Raw genomic sequence first — 27,700 nt, forward strand, 5'->3', positions numbered from 1 at the left:
CCGCATAATGAGTAGTTTTACTTTTGCTCTCTCAAGCATATTTGATGGTTTTGTACATTTACATAGGTAACAATTTAAATGCCGTACTAGTAAAAGAATTTTTAACACTGCTGTAGTGGTATTTTTTGCCTTCCTTCCTCCAACCCTGGCTATAGGGACGCTGGCCCGCCACCAGCTACATAATCATGACCCCCTCCAAACCGTGCGCGCTTCTTTGAAGATGGCGCCGTTTTCTCCGCAGAGCCGCGTCGTTGACGTTCTCCGCGCCCGGGCCACGTGACGGGACGAAGCGGCCTCTGCTCTCCTCTCCTCCTCGCTCGGGTTTTCCTTCCCAGGGTTCAATGAGCGCTGTGTGGCCCCACCCCGTCTCTCTTCAGCGCTATCTATCTCCTCAATGTAGGAGAAAATAAAAACCTCAAAGAATCGGATATTCGTGTCTTTCAGCTTTCACGACCAGCGGCCACGAGAGGAGCGGCCTTCGCGGTTGGAATGTGCTGCTACAACAACCTCGTGTCCTATTTTTTGTCAGTGTAAATGCTTGTAGTCTCAAGCCTATTTACTCACCTCGGATTCAAGAGGAATATACATACATATACATGTGTGGATGTTTATATGAGGGTGTGTATGTGTGTACACATCTACAGGCCGTATGTAGGCTATAAAAACTGAGCCTGACAGCGGGTGTTGCTTTTTCACCTGCAGCAGACGTGGATACATTTCGAGGGATTTTCACATCTTGATCACGTTTTCTTTTTCTTTTCGATTTTTACATTTTATTATTATTATTTTTAATTTTTCTTTTTGTTTCTTTGAAGGTATTCATCGGAGCCGAGCAGGGAATTAAAAAAAAAGTCTGTCGGTGCGCAGTTTTGGAGGCTCGGTGGTGATGTGAGGGGCTGATAACTCATTTCAGCAACAAAAGCCAGGGGCAGCGAGAGAGAGAAGGCCCTTGGAGGAGCAAGCACAGCCATCGTAATTAAGGGGGCCAAATCGGTGGATATTGGGTCGTTTCAGAGTTGGAAGTGGTGGGTGATCCAGCCCAAAAGACGACCGCAGCGAGTCTGTAGCTGTTTGGCGTTGATTTGATGAAGAGAATGAGAAGGAGCCGGATGACGACGGAAGCAATGAGAATACCACACATGTAGCTCGTTTAGGTGTCAATATTGTTTTTTTCCCCCTCCTGGTCTGCTGGGCCCCCGACGAAGACAACCGTCGTGGAGACAACGTAATAGAGAATTTAAGGGTACACCTCTGGAAATGTTTATCATGACAGGAGACGTGGAAACGAGCCGCGCCACAGCACGGTCGAGCTTTTCGGACACGCTGAGTTCGGCTCCTTGTCACGGGCAGCAGTGAGACGCAAGACCCGGGCTTTTGGAGATGCAGATTAGGCAGTTTATTCTACCTCCGTTTGAGGTGAAACCCCGGTTTTTTGGTGTCCTAACAGACGTGGTGGATTACAGTTCTTAACGTTACACAGTTGACCGAGGAGAGAGTGGGAAAACAAAACAAAAACTATACTGCATGTGAAGGAGGAAAAGGCGAGCTGAGAAGACGGCCTCGGTGTCGTCAGCAGCAGTATCCTGCCCTTTCTCTGACAGCGAAATACGCGTTATGGACACATAATTTCTTCAGTGCTGCGCCACGGACAGCTTTTGGAGCAGGCCAAGGGCGTTAAACGGTGTCAATGTGGTTGACATTGCTGCCAGATCTGCTGGTCAAACAAGAGATCTAGACTAGTTTAGTTGTTTATTTTTGTTTCTGCATACCCCTCTCCACCTCCACTTTTTCTTGTTCTTCTTCCACCTCCTCCACCTCCTCCTCCACCTCCCTTGGACCCCCTTTTTCCTTTTTTCTTACGAGAAGATGGGTTGTTTGGGCAACAGTAAGACCGAAGACCAGAGAAATGAGGAGAAGGCACAAAGAGAAGCAAACAAAAAGATAGAGAAGCAGCTCCAAAAAGACAAACAGATATACAGAGCAACACACAGACTACTACTTTTAGGTGAGTTTGGCTTTTTTGTTTTCTGTTGCTACTTTACAGGCAAGGCCTCAATCTGCACAGTTGAGGCTTTGCTTCCTCCCTGCATAACCTTCTGGGATGTTGTTTTGGGAAACAGTCAACAGTATGACTTTGCCATTGCATAAGGCTTAAAATGCAGCACTGTGTGGGGTTTTCAGCATGTTGTTTACAGATTGGCAGTCTACCAGCACCTCAACATGGTGTTACAGAGTCCATAGGCTGAATATAAGGCAGGGGAACTGCTGGCAGTTATCATCATAGACTACATAACCAGTGACATCATCCACACTGGTTTATTGTCATTTATAGTCAATTATTGCCAAATCAGTTTGGGACTAGCTTTAGGACACATTTTAGTCCTCATCGTGTGTATAGGCTTGAAAGGCTGGCTAAGCTAACACCATTTTCACATGATATGCCAGTTTGTGTGTGTGTGTGTGTGTGTGTGTGTGTGTGTGTGTGTGTGTGTAGATGAAACAGTGACTTAAGATAATGTGACTGTAAGGAAAACCACACTGAAATCTGCTTAATGAAGAGATGAACATGTGCAAGGCTCAACATGTGGTTGTGTGTCACAGTGAACTAGAGGTGGGCTGGGTCTCTATATTACATAATAGACTAATAAGTGTCTAATTTTCCCTACCATGCTCTCCTCTGTACCCTCCTCATATGTCTGTTCACAGGCTTATCGCTTGTAAAGAAGTCAGTGTTCTTTGTAAAAATCATAATATTGGATTACAGAAATATCAGGCAGGGTGTGTATGATACACTGGTATTTTTGTTGGAGAGGAAGTTGTAGTTACTTTAGGAAAGCAGAAGGACTGGACCCACATGAAATCCAAAACAAAGATGTCTGTGGTAAAGTTAGCTGCCTTTTAGCTACATAAAATGCTACTAGTTAGACTTTTATTGCAGATGCTGGACCTGCAGACTGATATTTGAGTCTGCATAGTTTGAAGGATGTGTTTTATACAGTGGGAAAAAAAAGCCAAATTAAGTATAAAAGGAGAAAAAAAAATGCTTAACAAAAAATTGTGGTAGGACTTGTGCTCCGTTTGTATTTATGTTGGGAAAAGAAGATGGTATCTGATAAAGAATCTAGCAGTGAAAGTGGCAGCCACTAACCAAACATGATACACTGTTTAAAGCTTGATACATTTGCTGTATCAAGCTTTGTGTTATGTATAGGTGATGCACAAACATTGGCCTTTTATTAGCAGAACAAAATTTCAAGCATGTCTGTTCACCTGTTGCTCAGTATAATTGTAACCTGCAGCTGGAACTACAGCCATCATTGGATTAAGTAACTAAATTAAAGTGTTAATGAGTTGTATTGAGGAGTAGCAGTTACAAATCTTTACTTTTACAGACTAGACCTTCTATACCGAACACACACTTTTTCAAACAAAATACAGTAATTATATTTCTTTCCATTTATGAATAAGAGGTTTTTGAAATTAATTAAACCACATAAACCACCCAGACCTAATGGAGCTGCACCATGAATGAGGATGAGTAGTTGATGGGGTGGCCTGGATAGAGCACGCAGGAGGCAGGAGTCACGTAGCCGGTTTATAATTTGGTCATAAACAACCAAGTCTCTTGCCGTTCCTTACTGTCTGACGATTCTGGCACCAGCTCTTAAAGACAGAAGTTCCACAATCTTGTGTTGTCTACGGTTTATTTTTGTTGGTGTTTTCATTGTAAATGACAGTTTTCCTTCAATATCGGATTTTTGTATTGTTCAGGTTTCACACCAGTCACCTGTTCAACACGCCCACTAGCTCGGTGTGAATGCTTCGGACTACGTTACTGTATTCTCACATGGGCTCACTCAGGCTCACTTGGAAATGACATGGACTTTGTACTAGGGAGCTTGCAGGGTAAAGTCCATTTAAGGTCCAGATCAGCTGACTAACATCTGTCTGACATTTGCGTTTTTACATACAGCTCCTCCAGATAATGTCTAGATAATTTCAGGGTTCCATTACATGTCTGAAAAGGGTTCATGTCTTGACTTCAGAGTAGAGTGATTTACCGCTACTGTTATTTATTTATTTGTCCTTAAGTTACAGAGTTGATATTTTTGTTTTTGCATGTGAAAAGTCACCCAGCTTGAATTCATTAACGTTATTTCAGAACATGAACACAGTTTTGTGTTGCACTTATTCTGGAGATATGACCGTTTATTTATTACTTTTACTTTATTGGTGTGGTTTAAAAGTTTCAGGGACAGACCCACAGACTGGGGAATATTTCCTGTTGCATGTACCACTGATGGCCAGGACCTCCTAAAGCATGTTAAATTTAGGAAGTGCAGTATTAAAAATGGCACAATCTGTGACATAAACAAATATTTTTAAAATAATAATATTAAGAATCTGACCAAGCCTTTGACAGCCAACTGTTGCATTGTGCATCCATTGTATTATAGTCACAGTTGTGCTGGTACTCATAAGGATTCGGGTTCATTAGAGTTTGACTGACTGTGTTCTCAAGCATGTGACCAAAAATGGTTTCTAGTATACAAGAAGGGAAAGCCCCCAAATCACCGCTACACTACTGTACTACAGTATGTAATGCAGTAATTTTTCAAGATGTTTTCTATTTGATAAAGGTGTTTCTCTCTCTGCTCCATCAAACAACGTAGTGTGGGAAGGGACAAATCTTCAGCTCTCTAGTTTTACCAAAAAGTACAGACTATCACGTTAAAGACTTTGGACAAACAGTGCCACTTGTTATGTTCTCCATTAGAAAGAATCAGCATTGTTGAGAATAGCAACTCCTTTCCTGTCCTCGTACCAAATCATAATATTTGGGATATTCTTTGTGGCTGTTTTCACAGTATTGGTGCTCTGTAAATACTCAAAGTCCCCAAAAACTCACAGGGACTCCAGCTGACCTGAGAAAAGCACAGCCCACAGACTGCCCATCCAAATAAGTCCCTCAGTCACATATTGAGGCAAAAATGTCTTGAAAAAAGCCATAGTTGTACAAGAACTCTGCAACCTATATTAATTCAGACGTACTACATCTGTAGTCCCTGAATGGATTCAAATGAAAACGGTTATTTTAAAGGACTTTTAAAGAAGACTACCATTTGATTTTGGATTTTTTTTTTCTGTGCAAAATATGTGGACTTTCTGCTTAAGACATGAAGTTAGATTCATTCTGGGGAATTCTGAGTTGGGTCACTGGTAATTCCCAATCTTTGCTTGTAAAGATAAGGACAAAGAAGAGCAGACAAGTGAATGAAAACATTTAGGCACTGAGATGTCAAACAGTTTGCAAATTGTATATGTTGAACTTTAAGTTTCTCTCTTACAGTAAGTTAGTAAAGCTGATTTTTGGCTAACAGAAATATAGGCCAGTGGGTGCATCCTCCTGTCACTTATGTTAACACATGTGATAACATTTTATCCACAGGATATAAAGGCAAACAACAAGCTTTCTAAGTAGTAATTTTCTAGAAGAAATGTGTTCATTTCTGGAGGTAGAGGGCAATATGTAGTTTGTTTGGTCTCAAAATCAGCAACATGACAATATTGCCGGTTGAAACTTTTTTAGACTTGTTTTATATGGAAAGTCATCGGGTCTCTAAATGTCATCTTGAATTTGTGATCACAGTGTTTGCCCATTGAAAGTTTTACGTAGAGCATAGTATTGCCAGGTTTTCCACTGTAGGAGCCTAACCAGCTATACACTCCAAGCTTTCCCATAAGTGTTTGAACCTCATGGCTGATGTGGTCCATTCTATGTTGCTTTTCCACTTTATTTTCCCCTGTGTTGGTCCCTGTTTAGACAAAGGCGGGGCTGCACTTCTCACACAAACACACAGCTGAGCAGAGCATGTGAGTCAAGGACCACAGTGCTCGTTAGTACAGTATAATCTACACTAACTAGACTGTATGAACAGTTTATCAAGCTGCAGAACACAAACCTGCAGAAATGTGATGTCCATGCCACTCTGCCTGCAGTCAACTCTCTGAAGTCCCTGTTTTACCTTAAACCAATGAGTGTGTTCACACACCGTGCTGGTAATAGTAAGCTGATCAGAATGAGTTTCAAAGCTGTGGAAAAAAAATACAGGCAACTCGTGCAAAACAACGCAGTCCTGTGTGGCAATAAAGTTGGATCTGGTTCAACTTTAGCTGCACCGGACAGCGACAACATTTGGCAGAGGCGCTGCATTGACCAATCATATACAGGGGACAGTCGGAATGTGGACGCCCACAGGAATGGGAAGAAGACTCTTTTGTTTACCTTCAGCATTCACTGCTATTCACTCTCAAATTTGGGCCACAGTTAACACACCATAATGACAAGCCATGCGTTTTCCTTAGGGTACTGGATGTTTTTTATCTATCAATGCTGACAATCTGGTGGTAGAGTTGGTGCCAAGGTAGAGTAGGCTATGTTAGCAGCATGGCTAACCAAAACACAATGGACACCGTTGGGCTGGAAATATGAACAAAGCCACTCATGTGAGCTTGTCACAGCGTGGCTGTATCGTACACGCCTTCAACCCTCCACCTGCAACCCCTCATCCCCCTGACCAAAGCGGCCCAAACACAGCAGGAAAGTGCATTGTACCAGAACCAGTCTGAATGCTTGTTAATAGATGAGACCAGATACATTTAACCAATCATAGACAACAGCCTTGTTAGTGCCCACCCCCTCCCCCTTCCATTCCTGGAACCTAATTTTAGTACTACCTCCTGGGGGGGTGTAACGAAATGTAGCTCCCAGAACTGGCCTCCAAAGTGGGCGGAGGGCAGTGGAAACAACAGCAGGACCTGGGACAAGTGTTAGCCTGCATAGTCTGTTCTGTTTCAGTAGGCTTCTACAGTGCAAACCTGGCAGAAGTCACAGCCAGAACACGCTCTGAACATTTAAATCGAAAACCTTTTAGTCAGATACAGTGAATGTATCCAAATATGGGGCACCGACCTCCTGTACACACACTGTAAAGTGGCTTTTCAGACAAATGAGTATGCACTAATAATCTAACGCTTTGTGTGTGGTCTTGTTTCACATGTCAACAGAGCCTTAATATTTTCTTGTCTTCATCTCTCTTAGGAGCTGGAGAGTCAGGAAAGAGCACCATAGTGAAACAGATGAGGATCCTACATGTCAACGGCTTCAATGCAGAGTAAGTCTGATATGTTTTAAGGCACGGAAGTTGCAAAGCACGAGCAAATATCACAATGTTACCTGGGAACCATTTCTGGTACTGCATCCTTTCAAGAACACAGCACACACTAACATGTCTATGCAAAACCTAAAGTCCAGGTTGAATCTGTAGCTCCTCTTAGACCCTCTACTTAAGCCTGAATTTGACAAGTTCATATGGTGTAGTCATGTGAAATTTCCCAGTTTCAAGTTGACAAGAATTGACTGTATGCAGTATTAAACAGCCAGTTTTGGGGAAGCTAGTTTGAAAGCTTAGCTTTGTGAGCTACCAATTACTATTCTGGAAAGAGTTGAACTACAGCAAAGCTGCCCTAGGGAGAAATCTAGTATGGTTAACAAAAGAAAAATAGTGCAAACTACTTTGTAAAAAAAAAAAAAAAATTGTACATGTACATGTAATGCAAAGTATAAAACCAAAAAGTCTTGTTCCAGCAAAAAATTCTCCTGAGCTGAGTTTAGTACCTGAGACCTAAACCTGTCCTAATCAAAACAATCCCATCTGGGCTTTTCACAAGCACAAACGTGCAAGGAATATTATATCTGGATTTTGCATTATCTGAATACAACTAAAAGAAAACTCATACTTGCACCATTGTAGAGGACTTGACTCACTTGAGGCTTGGTCTAGAAAGTGGGCCTGTTATCCTTCTTGGCAGTTTTGTAACATCTGACTTGTAGGATCTTATCAACTAAAATTTGCACCTTCAACTTTAACTGCTTGAATCACTGTGCAGATATGAATGTAGCTGAACTGCCAGCAAGCTGCTGCAGAATGTAGTTAAACTACTAGTTTAATTACATGTTGTTCAGTACGCCCCTGTCTGTATACAACTGCAAGTCAGCCAGAGCTGAAGCACGTTCACATATTACTGACAGCCATGAGCTCCTACCCCTGACGGTGGCCTTCTCTGATTGGTTAGAGAGGGCAGTCCTGGTCACGAACCTTTAGAAGGGAATACCTCTGCACTGCTGCCAGGCTGTTTGATGGCTCTGGGGCCACAGGAGTCTTAGACAGCAGCTCCCCCTCTTAAGATACATTTCGGGGGGATATTTCTACTAAAGAAAATGTGAAAAATGTTACAGCACTGTGCATTTATATAGGGGGTTTTCCATTATAGGAACTTACTGAAATGTCTCCCGCAGAGTACCGCTTGTCATGGGTTCAGGGTTTGTTTCCACTGCGACTTGCCTACTTTTGAGATGCGTTCTGGGAGCTAAATTTCAGCACCCCTCAGGAGGTAGTACTAAAAATCACGTGCCAGGAACTAGGGGTGTGACAGTATTTCTCGTTGAGGCAAAAGCTGTCTCACGATATTAGTACATAACAGAACCAGGCCAGTATGATGAAGTGTGCCACATTCACATTAGTCCGTCAAAAACACAACTCCCTTTTGTGTTTTAATGAAGGGGGTTGCGTTGGTCACGGGGTGAGGGGTCCAGCTTCAGTTAGAAGTTAGAAGCTCATGCATAGTTTATGCACTGGAGAGAAGCCAAGTCCATTGAGTTTGTGGTATAACCTTTTACAGTGCTTGCATATTGTTGTCTTTTATTGCATATGATGATTCCTACTCAGAAAGTAGACCTGAAGTGACATTCATTACAAGATGATACGTTAAAACTGTTCAAAACGCGAGGGGGGGGCAGTCGCTGGTGATTGGTTAAATGTCCACATCTTCACACCTCAAGCATGAGCACCACGTGTAAATACACAGCTGACTGCATCTGTGAGACACACAGACAGAAACAGAAATGGTGGGGGGAAAAAAAGCAGGACGGTCCACGTCAGACCTGGAGGCTATGCTTGGTGATGGTTAAGGGAAGGTTCAGATAGTGGAAACGCAGCATATCTGTGTGCATCTTCATTAACAAGACCCAAAACATACAGCATCTTCATCTTTCAGTCAGATCAACGACATTGTTCTGATAATATGGCTTTTTTATTTGTTTACAAAGATGCATGGCTTGTTTCTTTTGGGGTGGGGTTGGTTAGTAAACTGGTGTACTTGTTGCTCCATATGTATGTGTTTGACCTTGAGTGTACCATCAAATCTCATCTTTCATATGTGTAACAATGTGTTACCTTTTTGTTTTTGACAAGCACAGTAATATGTTTCAGTGAGCCTGGATCCCGATTCAGGACATAAACGTAAGGGTTTAATAACGTCGGTGATAAATGATTTGGAGTGAACCGACTGAGTGTTTTGGTAACCCAAAGGACAGAGTAATTTGCTCATGGCCAGAAGACTGCTAGTTCCAATTGCTGATCTCATTTAGAAAGGGAGTGAATGATGGTCTTGGCTCTCTCTGTTCTTTCAGCAGCTATGACTGAGCTGCCCTTGAATAAGGCATGTAATGGCCAGCTACATCACTGGAGCTGTTAAGGGGTCAACAGCTGGGGACTGGGGATGTGTGGGACAGAGGAAAGTTTTTATAAACGCAGATGCTGAGACCCAAACACTCTGACGATGACACATTGAGACTGAGTCAAAACAGTGAAGTTGTGGACTGTAAAACCAAAACGATGAGCTTAAAGATGCTTATTTGACCTGATTTGAAGGCTTGGGGATCATGCGATGGGCATTTTTCACTACTTTTTGACATTGCGTAGACTAAATTATTGATTATTTACTTGAAAAAATAAACTTCAATATAGTGTATGTGTTTGATAATTTTATGTTTTTGAAGGCAGAATGATGACAAATGTTATTATTTGGTACTAATTTCAGACTTGGTTTACCAGTGCTTGTCACTTTGCTACTAACTGCCTTTATTTACCTTAACCTATCACTTAGATGTTGTCCCTGTAACGAGTTTATGACACGTCTTCTTTCTTTCTCTAACCACACACAGGAATGCAGTCATACACTCAACACTGGAGAGTGCACACACACACGACCATGTGATTTTTAGTGACTCTCGGTTTGAAAATGTAAACAGGGCCTTTTCAGTCTCCCTCCTAACCCAATAAACTCTGTCTTACCCCCCTCCTATCTCTCACTCTCTTGTGTTTCTTGGTGCACACTGGCCTCATAGGCTTCACAGGCCATGTTGCCATTTGGCAGTGAAGATTACACAAACTTTATTCCAGTCCACATGCCTTTTAAATTTTGAAAATTGTATTAGTGGCAATATAACAACTCCATATATTTTGTTTCAAGCCTTTCTGGGCCACATTCTGAACCAGATTTGTAAAACAAACAGATTTTGTTAGAGGCTTTTTCCTTGTCAGAGCAACGGTTTCAAGTAATTTTAATACTGCGCCTCCAGTTTTGCATGTGCTAGAGCTCAAATATTGCAAAACATCTGTGAAAGGTGAAAATGGGCTTGTAGTAGCATTGTAGTGACATGGTACCTTGGCCCAGTAAAGTGTATGTGGATGAGATTTTGTATTTGTAGTTTGGAGCATGGTGTGAGAAAATACCTTCTCACTACTGACCTGTTCATGTTCAGTTGGATGCAAATTTCAGATTATTTGTTCCTTCTGATCTCTCTAATCTTAATCCTCACCTCTGTTAAACTTGATCAATCCTACATTAGTGTGTGTGTGTGTGTGTGTACAACCTGGGCTATTGAGAAAATATGCTTTTTCAGTTTAAAACTTGCTGTAGCTATTACTTTTTGCCTGTAGATGGTGACATTAATGTGTGTATCTGCATACCTAAATGGCTACTCCTGTTGCTTTTCTTGTGTATGAGGCAGAAATAATTGTGTTTAGCAAGTTTAGAATTAATCTGACGGTAACAAAACAGTTCCCCCTTGTGAGGAAGAATTGTGCAGCTTTTGTTTTTGGTAATCAAATACATCAGTATGCAAATTGCACTAGTCTAAAGAAATTGATAGACCCCACTTGGATTGGCAGTGATCTCAGGTTATCTGCTGATGCTCTACATTTTGGCATGGTTGCAGAGCAGTGCAGCAGTGTCACTTGTGGATATAAGTTAGGGCTGGCACAGGGGCCCACCTCACCCTTTGTCACTGACATAGAGGTATTGTAAACACAATGTGCTGTTGTCCTGGCATGCTCAAGGTGAAAGATATAGACTAACTGCCTCTCTGGTTTCCATTGTTGGAAACATTTCTGTCATAGAGTCTCCAGATATGTTGTACAAACAATTACCCTTCACCTCAGACAGACATAATTTCTCTATCACGCATGCCAATGAAGGTCTGTTTACCCTCCCCATATCTAAAACTAACTGAATTCAATGCACTGTAGTGCAGCATGCTATGGAACTCCCTCCATGTACTTTTTAAAACTTCACTAAAACTATGCTTGCTAGTTGGGGATGTGAAGGTTCATCGTTCATAATGGCCTGTTTCGGTACAGGACATCTGTGCAGATGTGTACTGACTACAATCTTTAATGGTAGTTAACAGTACGCTTGTCTTGCGTGCAGATCATTTTATAAATCCGCATTCCCACACAAACATGTTAAATGGTGGACCAGGGAGCAATAAACACACACAGCACACTTATTCTTTATTTTATTCTTTCTTTCTTTCAAGCATGTAAAGACAGTTGATATGTCAACACATAATTTTACACATATCCAACAAATGCTAATCCAATATCAATGTGCTTATACCTAGTACATGCTTGAATGGAGTAGGAAGAAGTCAGACTTATCCAGTCCTACCCCATAACATCATCTTACCATCATTGGTTTGCAAGCAGTATCTCTACATAAATAATTATCTTCTACACCACACAAGTAATATACTAAAGAATTATAACAAAGTGTTAACATTCATACACCACACCCACAATGTTCCGCTTAGCTCTAACTAGCGAACGCCATGACGCTGTGATGTTCTCTGTGGTAATGGACAACCTTTACAAAGTTCAACAACGGGGTGACTGGTTCAGTGGGTAGAGCAGCCATCTCCCAATCGGAGGAATCACGGTGCCTGCAGTCTGCATGTTGAAGTGTCCTTGGGCAAGACACTGACCCCCCATGTTGCCCCCGATGGTTAGAGCCATCGGTGTGAGTTGGCGTCGGTTCTGTACCAGAAACAAATTTTGGCCAAATAAAGGTGATTATCCTATTGTTATTAAAATATCCTTGAGGGCATCTTGGCTTAAGCTTGAGATGCAAAATGTAACAGGCGTGTGTGATACAAACTGGAGGATTCAAAAGACATGGACATTTAGGAGGCTGGGAGGGTCTTAACAGAAGATGCTGTTGTGTTGCATTGTTGTATGAGTAAGTGTAGCTCTGTGTCTCTTGTGCTTCAGTTTTGATCCTTTGTTGACTTCATGGACATGAAATACTAAATTGCTGAAGTACCCCTTTAGGATTACTATTTTTCTGTATAAGGGGCTTTAAATTAAAAACTTGTACCACGAATCAGTTTGTATCCTACGTCTTTTTGTGAGGTTTCCACATAGAAAGAGCAATGATGTGTATGTAGGGCAGTGCTTCTTACCGTTAGTCTGAAGTCACTGTTATGTCTATAGGTTACTGCTGTATAGCAGTGATCTATAACATGCTTGCCACTGAACCTCTTTGTCTATTTCAGAGAGAAGAAGCAAAAAATTCAGGACATCAAGAATAACATTAAAGAGGCTATTGAGGTAAGTGGCTGTGCTTGTTATTTTTTCCTTGTAGCAGATGAAAAATGCTTAATGGTACTTTGCTTAGCTCACACACACACACACACACACACACACACACACACATTCATCTTCTGTGTTTCAGTCATGCTGACTTAAATGTGTTCTGTCTGGGTTTGTGTCTATGTGGCAGACTATAGTAACAGCAATGAGCAACCTGACGCCACCAGTGCAGTTGGCTTGCCCAGAGAACCAGCACCAGATCGAATACATCCTCAACCTCGTCAACCAGAAGGACTTTGAGTTTCCATCTGTGAGTAGTATATTATCAGATTGTACACAAATTCATAAATATGGTTATCGTCACTACAGTTTTAAATGGAAAACTATTACAACCTGGATCTTATTTTTATCATACCTGTCAGTTATAATCATGTTGGTTTCCTCACCAAATTTTGTGCTGAGAACCTTTTTAGTATAAAGTAGCTTCAGAAATTATTCAGGCCCCTTCACATTTTGCACACTTTTATGTTGTAAATTTAAATATAAATGGATAAAACTATATTACATTTTGGCCTATAAGTCTACCCTTTATAATCTACTGACAATGTAAAAATGTTTTTAGATTGTTTTGCAAATTTATGGGAAATCTAAAACTTATTTTTTTTTTATTTTCAATATACCCTTTGCAGTGCTTTGTTTGTAGTCACTCTATATATGTCTAAATGACATTGGCATTGATTCAGACTTTGATAATTTAGTGTTACTGAATATGTATGGTGCTTTTTCTTTGTTGTTTCACAAGCATTTCTGTTGTATGACAACAAAGCTTTTGGGTCTGAGGATAACTTGTAGTTTCATCTTTGATTAGAAACTACCTTGTACAACAGTTTTGACTCCATGTAATGCATTACTATAGTAGTTCAGTTTTGACTCACTCCATGTAATGCATTACTATAGTAGTTCTTTATGCATATACTTTTATAATGATTGGAAAACTTTAACAAACATTTCAGATACAACCTGTTTTGTTTTTACCTCCAAAATATGGGCTGGATGGCTAAACAAATTTAAGATTGGTTTAATAACCTGTTTGATTGTATCATGTTGCATACCCCGTCTGTGACTGTGGCGCAAAGCTGTGGTTGGTACAATACATGTGTAACAGGTGCAAGTATCCTCAGTGGGGTGTTTGTGTTTCAGTAGATGATACTAGGTAATATCCCCACTATCCCAGGTGTTAGTCCCTTGACATGGGTAGCAAACACTGAGGTTTACTAATAACCTGGTGGGTAATGTTTGTCTGGGCTTAGTATTCTCAATGGGACATTTCCATTATCTAATTGTCCAGGCCCAGAGACTAAACCGTAGTCACCTGTGATGCCAGGCTTAATTCACTTTTCACTTCACTCATCTGAAAAACTTACTGAGCAAGTTATGTAAATCACAGTATGTTGTGCTGTGACTTGTATTAAATGAGCTATAACAAGAGTCTTTTGACTTGTCTGCTACTTAATGAGCTATTTAGCACACATGCTTATGTTTAATATATAATGGTGATTAGGAATAGACAAAAGCACCTCTTGTTTCTTTTCATACCGCCATAGGTGATGGCCGTCAGCTGTTCTGTCAAACTAGCACCACCACATCAACTCTGCCGAACTGTCCCTGAGCAGGACACCTGTTGCTTACCAGCTCCTGTGGCTCTGTTTCTAAGCTGATGCTGCACTCTAGCCTCCTTGTTGGGGCTGCTGGTATCACATCTCATATGTATTTGAGCATTTGGGTTTGCATGGTTGTCCAGTTTGATAGCTTTATTGTTCTAGTGTGATGTTACTGGAGAGAGAAGAAAGGGAGGAAGTAGCAGAGAGAGGGGAAACAAAGAGGGAAATTGGGATAGAGGAGGCATTGCATTATAGTTTCTTCTGCATGTCTGATTAGAAGAGGACTCTGCATACACATGACAACTTTGTTGTGATGGAGAACTGCACCACGGAGGGATTTGTTTTTACATGTAACGGGTACATGGTAACAATTTTCCAGGTATAGTATCAGTTTGAAGCAACTGGAATCAAATCTGTGAGTTTTCACACATGGGATGCTCAGTAACCACTGCTCATTTGCTGCTCCAGGAATTCCACTCATACTGAGCTGTTGCGAAGCAGTCGTTTGTTTATGGTTGCTGTTTGGCTTTATTTGTTTGGTTGGTTGACTTGTTGGTGGGTTGACATAGTTGACATAGTTTCCACATTATAAAACAGGATGACAAAAGTCTGTTCTGCCTTACACTTGCTTCAGCGCCGTTGCTCACTGTTTGTGTAAAGAGACTTGTTGTTCCCAGTGTGGAAGATGGAAATAGCCTGCGCTTGGCCTGCATTAGGTCAGTTCATGGGCACATCAACTACAGAGTTCCTGTTAATTAACTTAACCAGCAATGAACATAGTAAACACACTGCTTAGTCGCTCTAGCCCCTTTTACACTGCCAGTTCAAGGTTTGATTATTGCACTGATTTTTTTCCACCATGCTGTTGTGGGGGGGTGGGGGAGTGCTGACCCTCCATTATCCTGCCACTAGAGGTAGTAAAATTGGTGCAACTGGTCCTGTGCCCTCAGACACACACTGTGGATGACAGGGTCACCGGTCTGTTTTCTTTCTTCTGTCACAGCTGCAATATTTGGTGTAAAATGCACAGTAAGTAAAACGGAACAGAAATGAATGTATGTTTTGTGATATCTTAAGTTTTTGAGCAGCTGGTAAATTGTCAAGAATGAATATATTATTTTTTTGTAACTCTTCATCAGTTTCCCCAACCAACTTTCTGCCTCCTGTCATTTATGTCTTCCTTTGTTTCCCTGTCCCTCCTCAGGAGTTTTATGACCATGCAAAGACACTGTGGCAGGATGAGGGGGTCAGGGCGTGCTACGAGAGATCTAACGAGTACCAGCTAATCGACTGTGCACAGTAGTAAGTAGCTACCTGCCTGTCCACCGTCATGGTGAAATGATATTTACACTGAGGTACAAATTTATTAGGTGCATTAATAGATGCTTTGATCCAACTGGCTGCAGCATCGGTTTTAACACAAACTCATTCTCATGTTAGGAAAACGTGATCGTAGTCTAAACCAGGAAAGTACAACTAAAAGTTATTTGTTTTATAACCTTAGACTACAGTCTGTCCCAATCTGTGGAACATCTTGTTTTAAATAATTTAACATATCTTTATGAAATAACTTTTTTCTGAAGCCTTAAGTTTCTTCACATTTCTTCCTCTTATTATTATTGTTGAACATTTACAGGACAGTAAGGGAATGTTCAGTTGCACAGTTCAAGTGCATTCAATTGTCTTTTTTTGTGTGTTTGTGTTTTTCGGCTCACACTGCCAGATTACAAGTGAGCCAGGGTAAAGTCAGGGTAAAGGTTGGGGCACACTAGTGACTCTGTGATGTAAAGTACTTTGATGCCAGGAAGCACCTGAGCAGATACACCTGTTGAGTGTGGTGTACACAATGGCAAGTGGAGCTAGAACATCCCGACTCTCCACTCACTGTTCTAGGGGACTTTCACAGAGCAAATCTCTCCCACAAACTGCCCAAATACAGACAGCACGTCACCTGTCTTACCAGGGACAAAGTCACACTGGACCACTGCTACACAACAATAAAAGACACACTCTGTCCCCCATGCAGCCCTCAGACTCTCTGATCACTGTATGGTCCATCTTATTCCAACCTACAGGCAGAACCTTAAAAGTAGTCAAAACAGTGACGAGCTGGACTGAGGAGGCTAAGTCAGAGCTACAGGCCTTCTTCAACTCCACAGATTGGAGTGTATTTGAGACTGCAGCTATAGACCTGGACAAACTCACTTGACACTGTCACATCTTATATCAGTTTCTGTGAGGATGTGTGTGTGCCCAAAAAGACCTGCTGCACATACAACAACGACAACGACAACAACAAGAAGCCCTGGTTTACAGCAAGACTCAAGCAGCTTTGTCGTGCCAAAGAGGAGGCTTACAGAAGTGGGGACAGGACTTTGTACAGCCAGGCCAGGAACACACTGACAAGGGAGATCAGAGCAGCTCTGAATAACTGAGGAACCAGTTTTCAGCCAATGACTCTTTGTCTGTGTGGGGGACACTGAAAACATCACTGGCTATAGAAAACCATCCCCTATGCTCAACTAGCAGACGACCTGAATGTCTTCTTCTCCTGCCCGTTTCTGTGTGGGGGACACTGAAAACATCACTGGCTATAGAAAACCATCCCCTATGCTCAACTAGCAGACGACCTGAATGTCTTCTTCTACTGCAGGTTTGACAACCAACACTCCCCCCTCACCCTCCCCACCTCAGACCCAGCAGCTGCTCCCTCCAACTCTAGCGATCTGTGAAAAGGATGCGCATTGGATGAAATTATCTACCACAACCAAATCAGCTGAGTAGCTCTTTATAGCTTCTATCAAGATAAAATATAAAAATATATTTGGGCAAACAAACAAGCTCAGATAATCTCACTGTGAAGAACCAAAGTAAGCTGGATTACAATATTCAGCATGTTATTAGCTAAAGGACCAGATGTTTTCATCAGAAGCTGATGGGGCCTAAAGCGGAGCTAGTGAATTCTGGACGGGAAGTTACTTTTGGCTTGGGTGAGAAATGCTATGTATATGCAGGTTCTACAAAGTAAGGCAGACAATTTTCTGCTAAGACATTAGCCATAAATAACAACTTGACAACTCTATGGTCTATCAGAGCTGTGTTTCAGGAAGGTTTGTTATCTTTCTGTCTCCTTGTGACCAAAATGGCTTAATGCAGCTTTGTTTGCATTATGGGTTGGTATTCCAGCAGAGTATATCATGAAACAAATAAATACTATACTTATTTAGCTGGATATTCCACTTCCTGCTACTTAGTGATTCATAGACTACAGGAAATGCGACAAGAAATGGAATATAAGTGTTGTATCGGTAGTGTTTTCATGATTTTATTCCATACAAAAAAAAGCTAGAGATTATACATTTGCATTCAAAGACTGACAGTAAGTGCTGTTTTCATTCTATACCAATGACTGCATCTCGAAGGACCCTTCTATGAAGCTCCTTAAGTTTACTGAGGATACAACGGTCATTGGCCTCATCCGAGACGACAACAAGTCAGCTTGCAGATGGGAGGTTGAGCAGCTGGTCCTGTGGTGTAGCAACAACAACCTGGAGCTGAACATGCTCAAAACAGTGGAGATGACAGTGGACTTGAGGAAGAACCTTACCTTACCTCCCCTCACCATACTTGGCAGCACTGTATCAGTGAGGGCATGGACCATTCCCAGCAAATAGTCTGGGCCAACTTGGAGTCACTGGCAGCAATCTAAACATTTGCAGATGTTGTGGTTTTTGCCTTTATGTGCAAAGAGCCACTAAACATGGTTTTAATTGATATGTTTAACATCTACACTCAAATTATGGTCAGATACAGTTGCAAATATGTGCAGTTAACATCTTTCACCCGACACAACCTAAGCTTTCCTCTGCCATATATAAATAATTCATACTTTAAGTTTGCATAAGGGCCTCTTAAATATGTATTTAACAGCTCAGACTTGCAACAGACTGATGTGCGTTTCCAAAGCAAAAGCAAAGTCAAAAAAGAAGAACTGTAGTGAAATAGTTTTCTTGTAACAGCATAACTTTTCAGTTGAGGAGCAAACATGGCAGAGGCTGAGTCATCTACAGATTAGAGGAGGAGGAGGGGGGGTGGTGTTCCTGGAGGATACCTTTGCTGCACAGCTGTGGGCTGCGAGTGTGTAGCCTGATGTTCTTCTAGGAATAAATCATTCTTGTTGAATATTACATGCATTTAATACAAAATTTTAGGATGGTTTGGTGTGTAAAACTTGACATGAGGGGACCCCCCCCCCCCTCCCCTGTTTCTTCCTCATGTGGTTGAGATGGTATAATCCAGTCTTTTGTTCCCTCCCTCTTCTCGCTCACGCATCAAGCACAAACTCATCCTGCTCTTGCTTTCTTTTTCTCCTCCTCTGTCTTCCTTTTTTCCGTCTCCGTCTGTCTGTCTGTCTGCTTTCTGGAGCTGCTCCAGCTGCACCAGATTAGGAGCTGATCGACTATTAATAGTGCCTGTAGTTGAGTCTCCATGGTAACCATGCTGGAGGCCAGGGCGCAGGGGAGCTATTTTTGAAATCTGCGCTGTAATGTCAGACACCACTATGCTTTCATTCTCTCTCTCTTTCTCTTTCTGTTCTCCTCCTTCCTTTCTGTTTCTTCCCTTTTTTCACATTCACTTCCATGTGCACTCATCTGTCCTTTTCTGTTTCGACGTGCACTTGTTCTTCTATGCACCACGTCGACTTTCCTTTCTGTTTTTCTTTTTTGTTTGTTTTGGTTTTCTCTCCTCTGTCCATCTCTTTCAGTTTCTTTGTTTTTCAGGAAAGCAGATTTTGGCAGAGATGCACTTAGACTTGCTTAGTGTTACATAGTTTACCTATGATGCAAAAGTGACTTGTGCATGTTTAGATGATGCAAACTAAATGATCAAATCACCACTGTGCAACTTATCATGTCTGCAAAAAGTAACTTTCTGATTTCTTTTACCCCAAGTAATTATATTATTGAAATGATCATTTTTGATGTTACTTATACACATCGAGATTATTTTGACCATCTTGAGCAATCTGTGATGTTTTGGGATTTTAAAAGGTGAAATAGGAACTAGAGCTAATGTTGGAAAGTACAGATTTCTATGAACATTAAGATGATTTCAGTTTTGCTTTAAATGTATTTTTCGTAACGGTTTGAAAGGGGCTTAGCAAAATTTTTTATTGGTTGATAACTTGGTATGGGTTACTGAAATGTTCAGGCATGTCTGCGGTTTGGGCTGTTTTCAAACTTAGCGTTTGTCCACCTACCACTGTGTACAGTCTTGATTGTGTAATAATCAAAACATACTGTAGCATTCCACTAGTTTTGTATGGTCTACATTTCCGTATACTATAATAAAAATAGATTTTTGATCAGTTGCATTTTACATTGATAGACCAAGTGAAGTTCAGAAAAGGTTTTGAAAGTAAAAAAAAAAAAAAAATACAGCATTAAATTAATAAACATGCCACATAGCTGTATTTCTTCTTGCGCTTGACTGATCTGAAACTTAAAACCACCAATTAAAAGCTTATTTTTGAACATGTATATCATTTACATTTTTGTTCTGGTCATTTCGATCAATGTTTATTCATTTCTGGCACATGCACTGATGCATTTCGACATATCGGTAGAGCGTTTTCCTGTTTTCATTGGCTATTGAAGGAGCAGGGAGGACGCCTGTGTCTCGAAGGTCACCTGCCAATCAAAACACACAGTATCATTTATATCAATTTCAATAGAGCGTTTTACTCACATTGTCAAATTGTTGTGTTAAAGGCCTTACCAACATGCCATGCAGAACCTGTGAGGGAAAACAGCTGCTGTATTTCAAATGGCTGGGGTGTTTTGTATGAGTGCACCTTTTACTAAAACACACCTGTATCTTTTTAAATTTGGCAACATCTTGTTAAAGGGGTGATGCTCACCATGGAGAAGTGTACTATCATTTTACAGTTCAAACTTTTTTTTTTCTGTTATTTATTGTGACGCCTGCGCAAATCTATACATGTAAAAGACTGTAAGCCTTCGACAATATGAAGCAAATATCTGATCAGTAGTACTGTCCCAATAACGGTTCTCTTACTTGTTGTCTCTCAAGTTTCCTAGATAAGATCGACATTGTGAAACAGAGCGACTACACTCCAACTGATCAGGTGGGTGGATTTCTGCCATTACAGCCACTTTTTCTCTTGAGTTATTTCAACAAGAAGTGGGTTTGAACATGTGGTGTGTATCAGAGTTTAATAATTTGCCTGTTACTGTTTGCCATCCCTAATGACCCTTACCCAAATGTATTAATGTACACCCATGTTATAGAGTAAAAAGGGTCAGCGTTGGAGTTGGATATTGATCTATGCTGTGCATTTGTTTTCAGTTAAAACTGCTGACCCGGAGTAGAGCAGCGGAGCCTCTTTACATTGTTATTTTCAGTTTTAAATGTGAAATAAGTGTCCATACCATCAAAGATGAGCCTTGTGTAATTGTTTTACCCAACTTGCCCTGTATACACATGGAAATTAGGGCATAAAATAAAAACATTTCAAGTCCTAGTTTCTTCAGGTTTTCACCCTGATCTAGAAAATAAGTTTAGGAATTTCTAGGGTGTAAAGCTTGTTCTGGAGTTTACCAAGTAAGCATTCAAAATACAATAAAATGTCTTTATGACCTTTTGCTACAATTTCTCTTATTTTCACCAGGACTTGCTGCGTTGCAGAGTACTGACTTCAGGGATCTTTGAGACAAGATTCCAAGTGGACAAAGTTAATTTCCAGTAAGTAAAACCATAAAACATGTGAAATACCAGTGTATGTTTTCTTATTAAACAGACTCATATCTTCAATATTAAACATGTACTGTGATAGCATATATAAATAAATGGAGTGGCTTGGAGAAAATAAGAAGCACAGCTTCTCCACATGATGGCAGCATTTCACCTGTTAACACTGATGTGTCATGTTTCATTTACACAGTATGTTTGATGTCGGCGGTCAAAGGGATGAACGTCGGAAATGGATTCAGTGCTTTAACGGTAACTTCTCTTTATTTCGGAAATGGATTCAGTGCTTTAACGGTAACTTCTATTTATTTCTGCTTCCTCTCACTTCAGTAATCTCACATTGTTTTCTCTCACTGTGGCTGAGTTATCTCTGCCCCTCTCTCACTGTCAGATGTAACGGCCATCATCTTTGTGGTGGCCAGTAGCAGTTACAACATGGTGATCAGAGAGGACAATCAGACCAACCGTTTACAGGAGGCCCTCAACCTCTTCAAGAACATCTGGAACAACAGGTGAAAGGACACCTAATGTTTTCTGTCACCCTGTTGAAGTAAAGGCGATGGGAAAAAGTCAAACCATGCACTCCCAGTTTCAAAATAACAAAATCTGAAAGTCTTCTCAGAACATAAGCCTTTTGCTACTATAGATGGATAATGGTTATCGACCAAGCTCAGTGTCAAGTATGGTAAACTTTTTATGAACCGGCCTCCTTTTTCTCTTGAATGATTGTATAACTGAGTGCAGGGGTTTCCTAGCAACAGGCACAGCAGATCACCAGCCAAGGATAGAGCATGCACTTTATTTACATGTTCCAGCAGCATGTAAGCAAATAAAAGCTGTAGAAATTAGGAAAATCAGCACCATCTTTGGAAGTGTGTCTTGCATTTAGTTTATCATCATGTAGTCGGTGTGATCTTAATGTACGGTGTTTTGTTCTCTTCAGATGGCTGCGGACCATTTCTGCCATCTTGTTCCTAAATAAACAGGACCTGCTAGCAGAGAAGGTGCTGGCAGGGAAGTCCAAAATTGAGGAATACTTTCCTGAATTTGCTCGCTACACCACCCCTGACGACGGTGAGCAGTCGGACTACAGTTGTCTGCTCTTATTCACAGACACCTGTGATCTCACCCTGTCATTTAGACAGTACCATGTCACTCAGAGTTGAAAAGTTCACCATCAGGTCTCAGCAACACTACCCATAATAGTACGAGTACAGCTGCCCTTTTTCCACTGCAGATGTCTCTTTTAGAAACATTCTAAACAATCTAGAAACAATCTAATCATTGTTTGTGAAGAGTTACCAGACACCCCAAAGTGCCTCAAACAGTCCCAGCTGGTCTCTGAAAAATACCAAGATGTCCCAGTTTTCCACCACCTGTGCCAAATATGTCCCAGTTCTATGAAAACCTCTCACTTATCACTGTGAGAGGCTCCTGAGTCCACAGAATCATCCATGTGCTTTCACAGAGATACAGAGGATGTTTGTTTCCACTATGAGGCTATTATTAAAACAGCTGTGCATAACAAGGCCAAGCCTCCAAAGATCTGTGAGGGACAGCGCATTTAGTGTCACTGACCACAAGAGGTCATCCTTTGTGCACACCTGTGAGTTTGTTTCCGTTCTCATACACACACACACACACACACACACACACTTTTGCCTACAAAATGTGTACTTCATTGCTAATCAACGCCAAAAAAGAATCCAGTTTCCATCCTTATTGTTGTATGGTCCACTTGTGTTTGATCAGCCCCATTCTGAAGGAAGAGTTTTGGTCTCATTAGGCTTTCTGTCCTTCCTCAGCAACACCAGAGCCTGGTGAAGATCCACGTGTCACAAGGGCAAAGTATTTCATAAGAGATGAATTCCTGGTAAGTGCATATGCATCAGTGTTCTTTTGTTGTCTATGTAAAATTATAAAGACTCAGTCATCTCTGTTCTTGTTGTCAACAGATCCCTGGATAAGACCAACATCAACAATAAACTGATCTTACTAGCACATATTGTCTAATATATTGTATTTCTCTGTACCATAGAGCTCCACTGTTGTCCAGTTACTCATCAGTGGGCCAAACTGTTGCCCTGGGTGACATGTTCCTTCATTACAGATAACACTGGCACTGTACTTTATTTTGAGCCACTCCCACATACAATGTCCTGCTGTTGTATATACTTGCTAGAGGACCATATGTGTATTAGTCCCCAACAAATACACTGTTTATTACTGTTTGTGTAATGTCTGGTAAAAACTACAGTGCTCATCTGTTAAGGAAATTATTTGGCATTTTATTTGTGCTGTTTTTTGTTAGAAAGTGTCGAGAGACTGAAAAACACATTACTGGATTTGGTCTTTTCATAGGATTTGTGGACAGTTAAATCATCTAATGAGCCAAGACCAAGAGTGTGTGTTTGTGCTCTGCTTGTTTGCTTTGCACTGGGTCTGTTAAAAAAGAAAAAAAATGGAAACACTTCCTGCTGCTAAAGAAAACCTCAACAGTCCAGTTTCTCAATAATGTTAGGTTGTAATATCTGTAATGAAAGAGAATTCAACTTTTCCTTTCTCTGTCTATAGAGAATCAGCACAGCAACCGGGGATGGGCGGCACTACTGTTATCCCCACTTCACCTGCGCCGTCGACACAGAAAACATCCGCCGTGTCTTCAATGACTGTCGAGACATTATCCAGCGAATGCACCTGCGGCAGTATGAGCTGTTGTGATGGGAGAGAAAAGGTGTTAAGACAAAAACGGATTCGACTATGAAAAACCCTGAACCCTGAGTCTGAACTCCCCTCTTCCACAGAAGTGTGTGGGCTCTTGTGAAGGAATGGGGACCAAAACTCAGACATGCAGACACTTACAGTAAACACACCCTGAACCCAGAACTTCTCCTGATGCAAACTCCCTACCTGCAGTAGACAGCTGTTTTGATAGAAGCATTTGAGGGGTTATCACATGAACAGACTCCGATCTCCGCTCTCAGCCATATTCCCAGCTCCTCACCTCTGAACAACATGCATCACCTTCACCTTTACAAAAACCCAGAGTGGTCCAGTCTGGACTGTATTTCCTGCAGTGCAGAGGGTTTGAGCTGCCATTGAGATTGTAAGACTTTGCTCTTGTTGAGACAGAGAGAGCTACTGCAGTGCAACTAGGAAAGGGAGAATGGTTGAATTCCTGCAAATAAACATGTCAACAGATCAGCTGAACACTGTATCTAACAAAGAACATAAGCACTGTGCTCAATACTTGACTCAGACCATGTACACCAATCCTACTATCACTTAAACGTGCATTAGTACAAGCAGAGCCACAAGATCTGCTTGCACGCAGAAATGTATCACACCTGTTATCTACTGGACTGCACAACTGGGGTGGATCCCGAAACATACTGATCTGCAGACTAGTATCAGGCTAGTCGAGCTGCCAGCAGATTTTTCCAGTACAGCGCTTTGAGATTAAACAGCCTGTGACTGTTTGTGTAGCTGAGCCCCAAGGAGCAGTGTCGCCAGAGACTAAACGGACCAGGGGTGTGTTGTGGTCAGTCAGTCAGGCCGCGAGGGGGCAGAGGTTCACAAAATTAGAACAGAAACAACTCCAGTGTGAATTTCTCTGATGGAGTTTGGACATAATTGACAGGGATGGCGATGACAGTCCCTCAACTTCTCCACAGAATAGTTTTGCCTCCTGACTTTGCCTCATTGGTAATGGAGCAAAACATGAGGAGGATATATTAAGTTTAAAATAAAAAAGAAACAAAGAAAAAAAGCCAACTTTTACAGGACTTTACAAACGGAGGGCAAAAAGCATCCTTCTTCAGTACAGTACCATACAAGTTAAAGAGAACTTTCATCTTGTCATGATTGACCCTGTTTTACTGTCTCCACAGCTGTTTTTGTCTGTGTTGACTTTTGTGCCATTGTGCCCTGTGCGCTCTCTCTCTTTATCTTTACTCTTTGTCTCTCATTCTCTTCTTTTTTTCACCCCTGCTCTTCCTCCTCTGAGAATTTTACACACTCTCCTTCACATTTGTCCCCTTTCTCTCATTTTCTCCATCACTCTCCCTCCTCCACTCCAGCACTTTTATCCAACTGACAGCGTTCTTTTATTTTAAGGGGAAATAAAATGTAATAATCCAGGAATATAAAAAACGATGACGGCAACAAACGGGACACAGTTTTTTTTATAACTCGTGGTCAGATGGCCTGCTCGCACCTCCCTGCCATTCCTCCCTCTATCATTCCTTCATCGTTCCTCCTTCCCACCCAGCCCCTTGCTCCTTTGTATGTCTGTCTTGACTTTACTGCTGAACTATTATTCTTGTACAGACTGTAAAATGTATTATTTTGTACAACTTTATTGAAAAAAATAACTTTTAGAAGATCCCTGTGCCTTGATCACGACTGTACGTGTGTAATGAGCTAAAGTGGGTGTCATACTGCGCTGTATAGCTTGGCCAAGCCCCTCCTAAATTTCTGCCTCCCTCACCACTTTGTTCTCCCCCTCGCTCTTTCTTTACCCCTCTCTCTTTATCTCTCTCTGTTCTTGCTTTCTCTCCTGTGTTGTTTCTCTCTCCTTGGGGACAGAGGACAACCATTGGTAGCTTTTGTAGTTTTATTTCTCTTCCCCTCTTCTCCTGTTCTCTTTATGATTTAAATGTCTATTTTTGGATCCATATACCCACAAAAGATAAATATATGAAATGTATATGGGTTTTAAAAAAGTATTTTATTAGAATGAAATGAATCTTGACAAATTGTACACTTGATAGTGTGCGTATTGCTATAACTTAAATCCTTTCAAATGAAGTTGTGTTCAGGTTTCTTTTGTTTTCTTTAGTTGACATCTGCAAAGGACATTTTTGAAGGGTTAAAGAGGATATGACAGGTGCAAAACATTGCTCATTCCTACACATAGCTAATTCTTTTGCTTAAAAAAAAAGGCCAAAAAAGAATAAAAGGAATTCATTTCAGTTTTTCTTCTGATGAGAGGGGGTCCACCATCTTAGCCTCATACAGCAGAGACAGCCTGTATAGTATTAGCATCTCTCTCTCATTTCAGTGCCCTAGTCTTCATTTAATGTGTACATCGAATATGGGTCTCTACTTTCTGAACAGGAGCTCTGAAGAAATAAAGTTTTTTTTTTGGTGCAGACAGCAACAGATCTGTCATTAACCATATAAACACACCCACAAACACAGGCAACACTCCTGCTGACTCTCATAAGCTGCATTTTTGAAATCTTATCCCTTAACTTTTATCATCCGGAAGGGCTGTTGTAAATCCATGCTCCACAGAACGGGAGTTTCCTGTTCGTTTACTAGTCATTTCCTCTTCAAATACACAGTCTGTATTTTTGGGACAGGAGGGCTTCTGGTTTTTGAAGCTCAGTAATGTGTGAAATCATACTGAAAGTGAATACACTCAATTAACTCCTCACAAAAGCGTAACTGATTTGCCTTTATCATGCATTTAACTCCTCAACAAGTCCCTGAAGGAAAAGATGATTCCTGTTACATGTTTTTGGCCTGTGTTGCAATGACAAGTTAAAAATGAAACATTTTAACCTCTTCATTGCCACAGTACAAACTCTTTCAGTGCAGCCAAATATTGTTCAAATCCAAAGAACTCCATTGTAATTTGTAGTGAAGACCCCACATTTTCCAAAGATGCCAAATAAGTTGGATTGAGTTTTGGGAAAATGTGTATAAAATGATGCATGTGACTGAATGTGGCAGCCATAAAAACATAATGAATACATGCAGTATTTAACTCTGTTAACAACTTCTTCAATGAAGAGCTGGCCAAGCTGAAAAAAAGATCAGTATGTGACACTGTCAGTGGGAAGTAAGATAATATTCCTGATCATAAAACAACTTGCAGTGAAACAAAGGAAAATGTACTTCAGACCCTACAAAAGCACTGTTAGAAAAGCATCTACCTTCATGTAACTGTTGGTCATAATCTTCCTCTGGTGTTTGGGGGTGTGGTAAGGGGACACACAACCTTGGCCTTTATAAAAATCCTTCCTACAGATCTCAGGGCAAACATCTGTATTGACCCGTGTAGTGGAAAATCTATATTTGAGAATTGCTAGGTCGAAGGAAGAATTCAACGCAATCAACCATATCAATTTAATTACAAGCCGGCAACGAGAGAAACACTACATCGAGTCTTGCTCAAAAAGACATCAAAGAGAAAGACATTCACCAAGTGTCGGTAACAATCCTTATATTGGTTGTTTAAACCAGGCCATTTGTCAGGCAATAAAAACTCCTTCATTGTAACGTCCTGTAGGCCCTGCAACACTAAACCCACTATTAAGATATTCTCCTGGGCAATATAGCATCAGACCCTCCATGGGGTGGTTATCTTAAACATTATTCAAATCAAATCTTCATATTTAAGGTAAAGTTTGATATGAGAGTAATTCAGGCAAATGATGTACATCTTGCCAGAATTTGCAGCTATATTCGCAGTGCCAAAACAAGTGA

General features: G+C 41.0%; 1 protein-coding gene across 5 annotated transcripts; it reads left to right on the forward strand.

Annotated features, from left to right (window-relative positions):
- The first annotated feature begins 226 nt into the window (after positions 1 to 226).
- On the forward strand, positions 227 to 26,362 carry gnas (GNAS complex locus). Of its 5 annotated transcripts, none has more exons than XM_020617318.1 (13): positions 229 to 618; positions 816 to 2,005; positions 7,103 to 7,175; positions 12,737 to 12,791; positions 12,964 to 13,083; positions 15,639 to 15,736; positions 20,528 to 20,582; positions 21,126 to 21,199; positions 21,399 to 21,499; positions 21,597 to 21,717; positions 22,149 to 22,279; positions 23,011 to 23,078; positions 23,780 to 26,362. In XM_020617318.1, exons 2-13 carry the CDS (start codon positions 1,867 to 1,869, stop codon positions 23,924 to 23,926), a joined length of 1,182 nt encoding a protein of 393 aa, XP_020472974.1. In that variant the 5' UTR covers positions 229 to 618; positions 816 to 1,866; the 3' UTR covers positions 23,927 to 26,362. The 5 variants fall into 5 exon arrangements, with proteins under 5 accessions (XP_020472998.1, XP_020472974.1, XP_020472983.1 ...); XM_020617327.1 differs by having other exon boundaries at positions 229 to 524; XM_020617342.1 differs by lacking the exon at positions 23,780 to 26,362 and adding an exon at positions 23,161 to 23,762 and having other exon boundaries at positions 227 to 2,005.
- Positions 26,363 to 27,700: the final 1,338 nt, after the last annotated feature.

This window comes from Monopterus albus, unplaced genomic scaffold (assembly GCF_001952655.1).
Source record: "Monopterus albus unplaced genomic scaffold, M_albus_1.0 scaffold6.1, whole genome shotgun sequence".
Classification (NCBI taxonomy): Eukaryota; Metazoa; Chordata; class Actinopteri; order Synbranchiformes; family Synbranchidae; genus Monopterus; species Monopterus albus.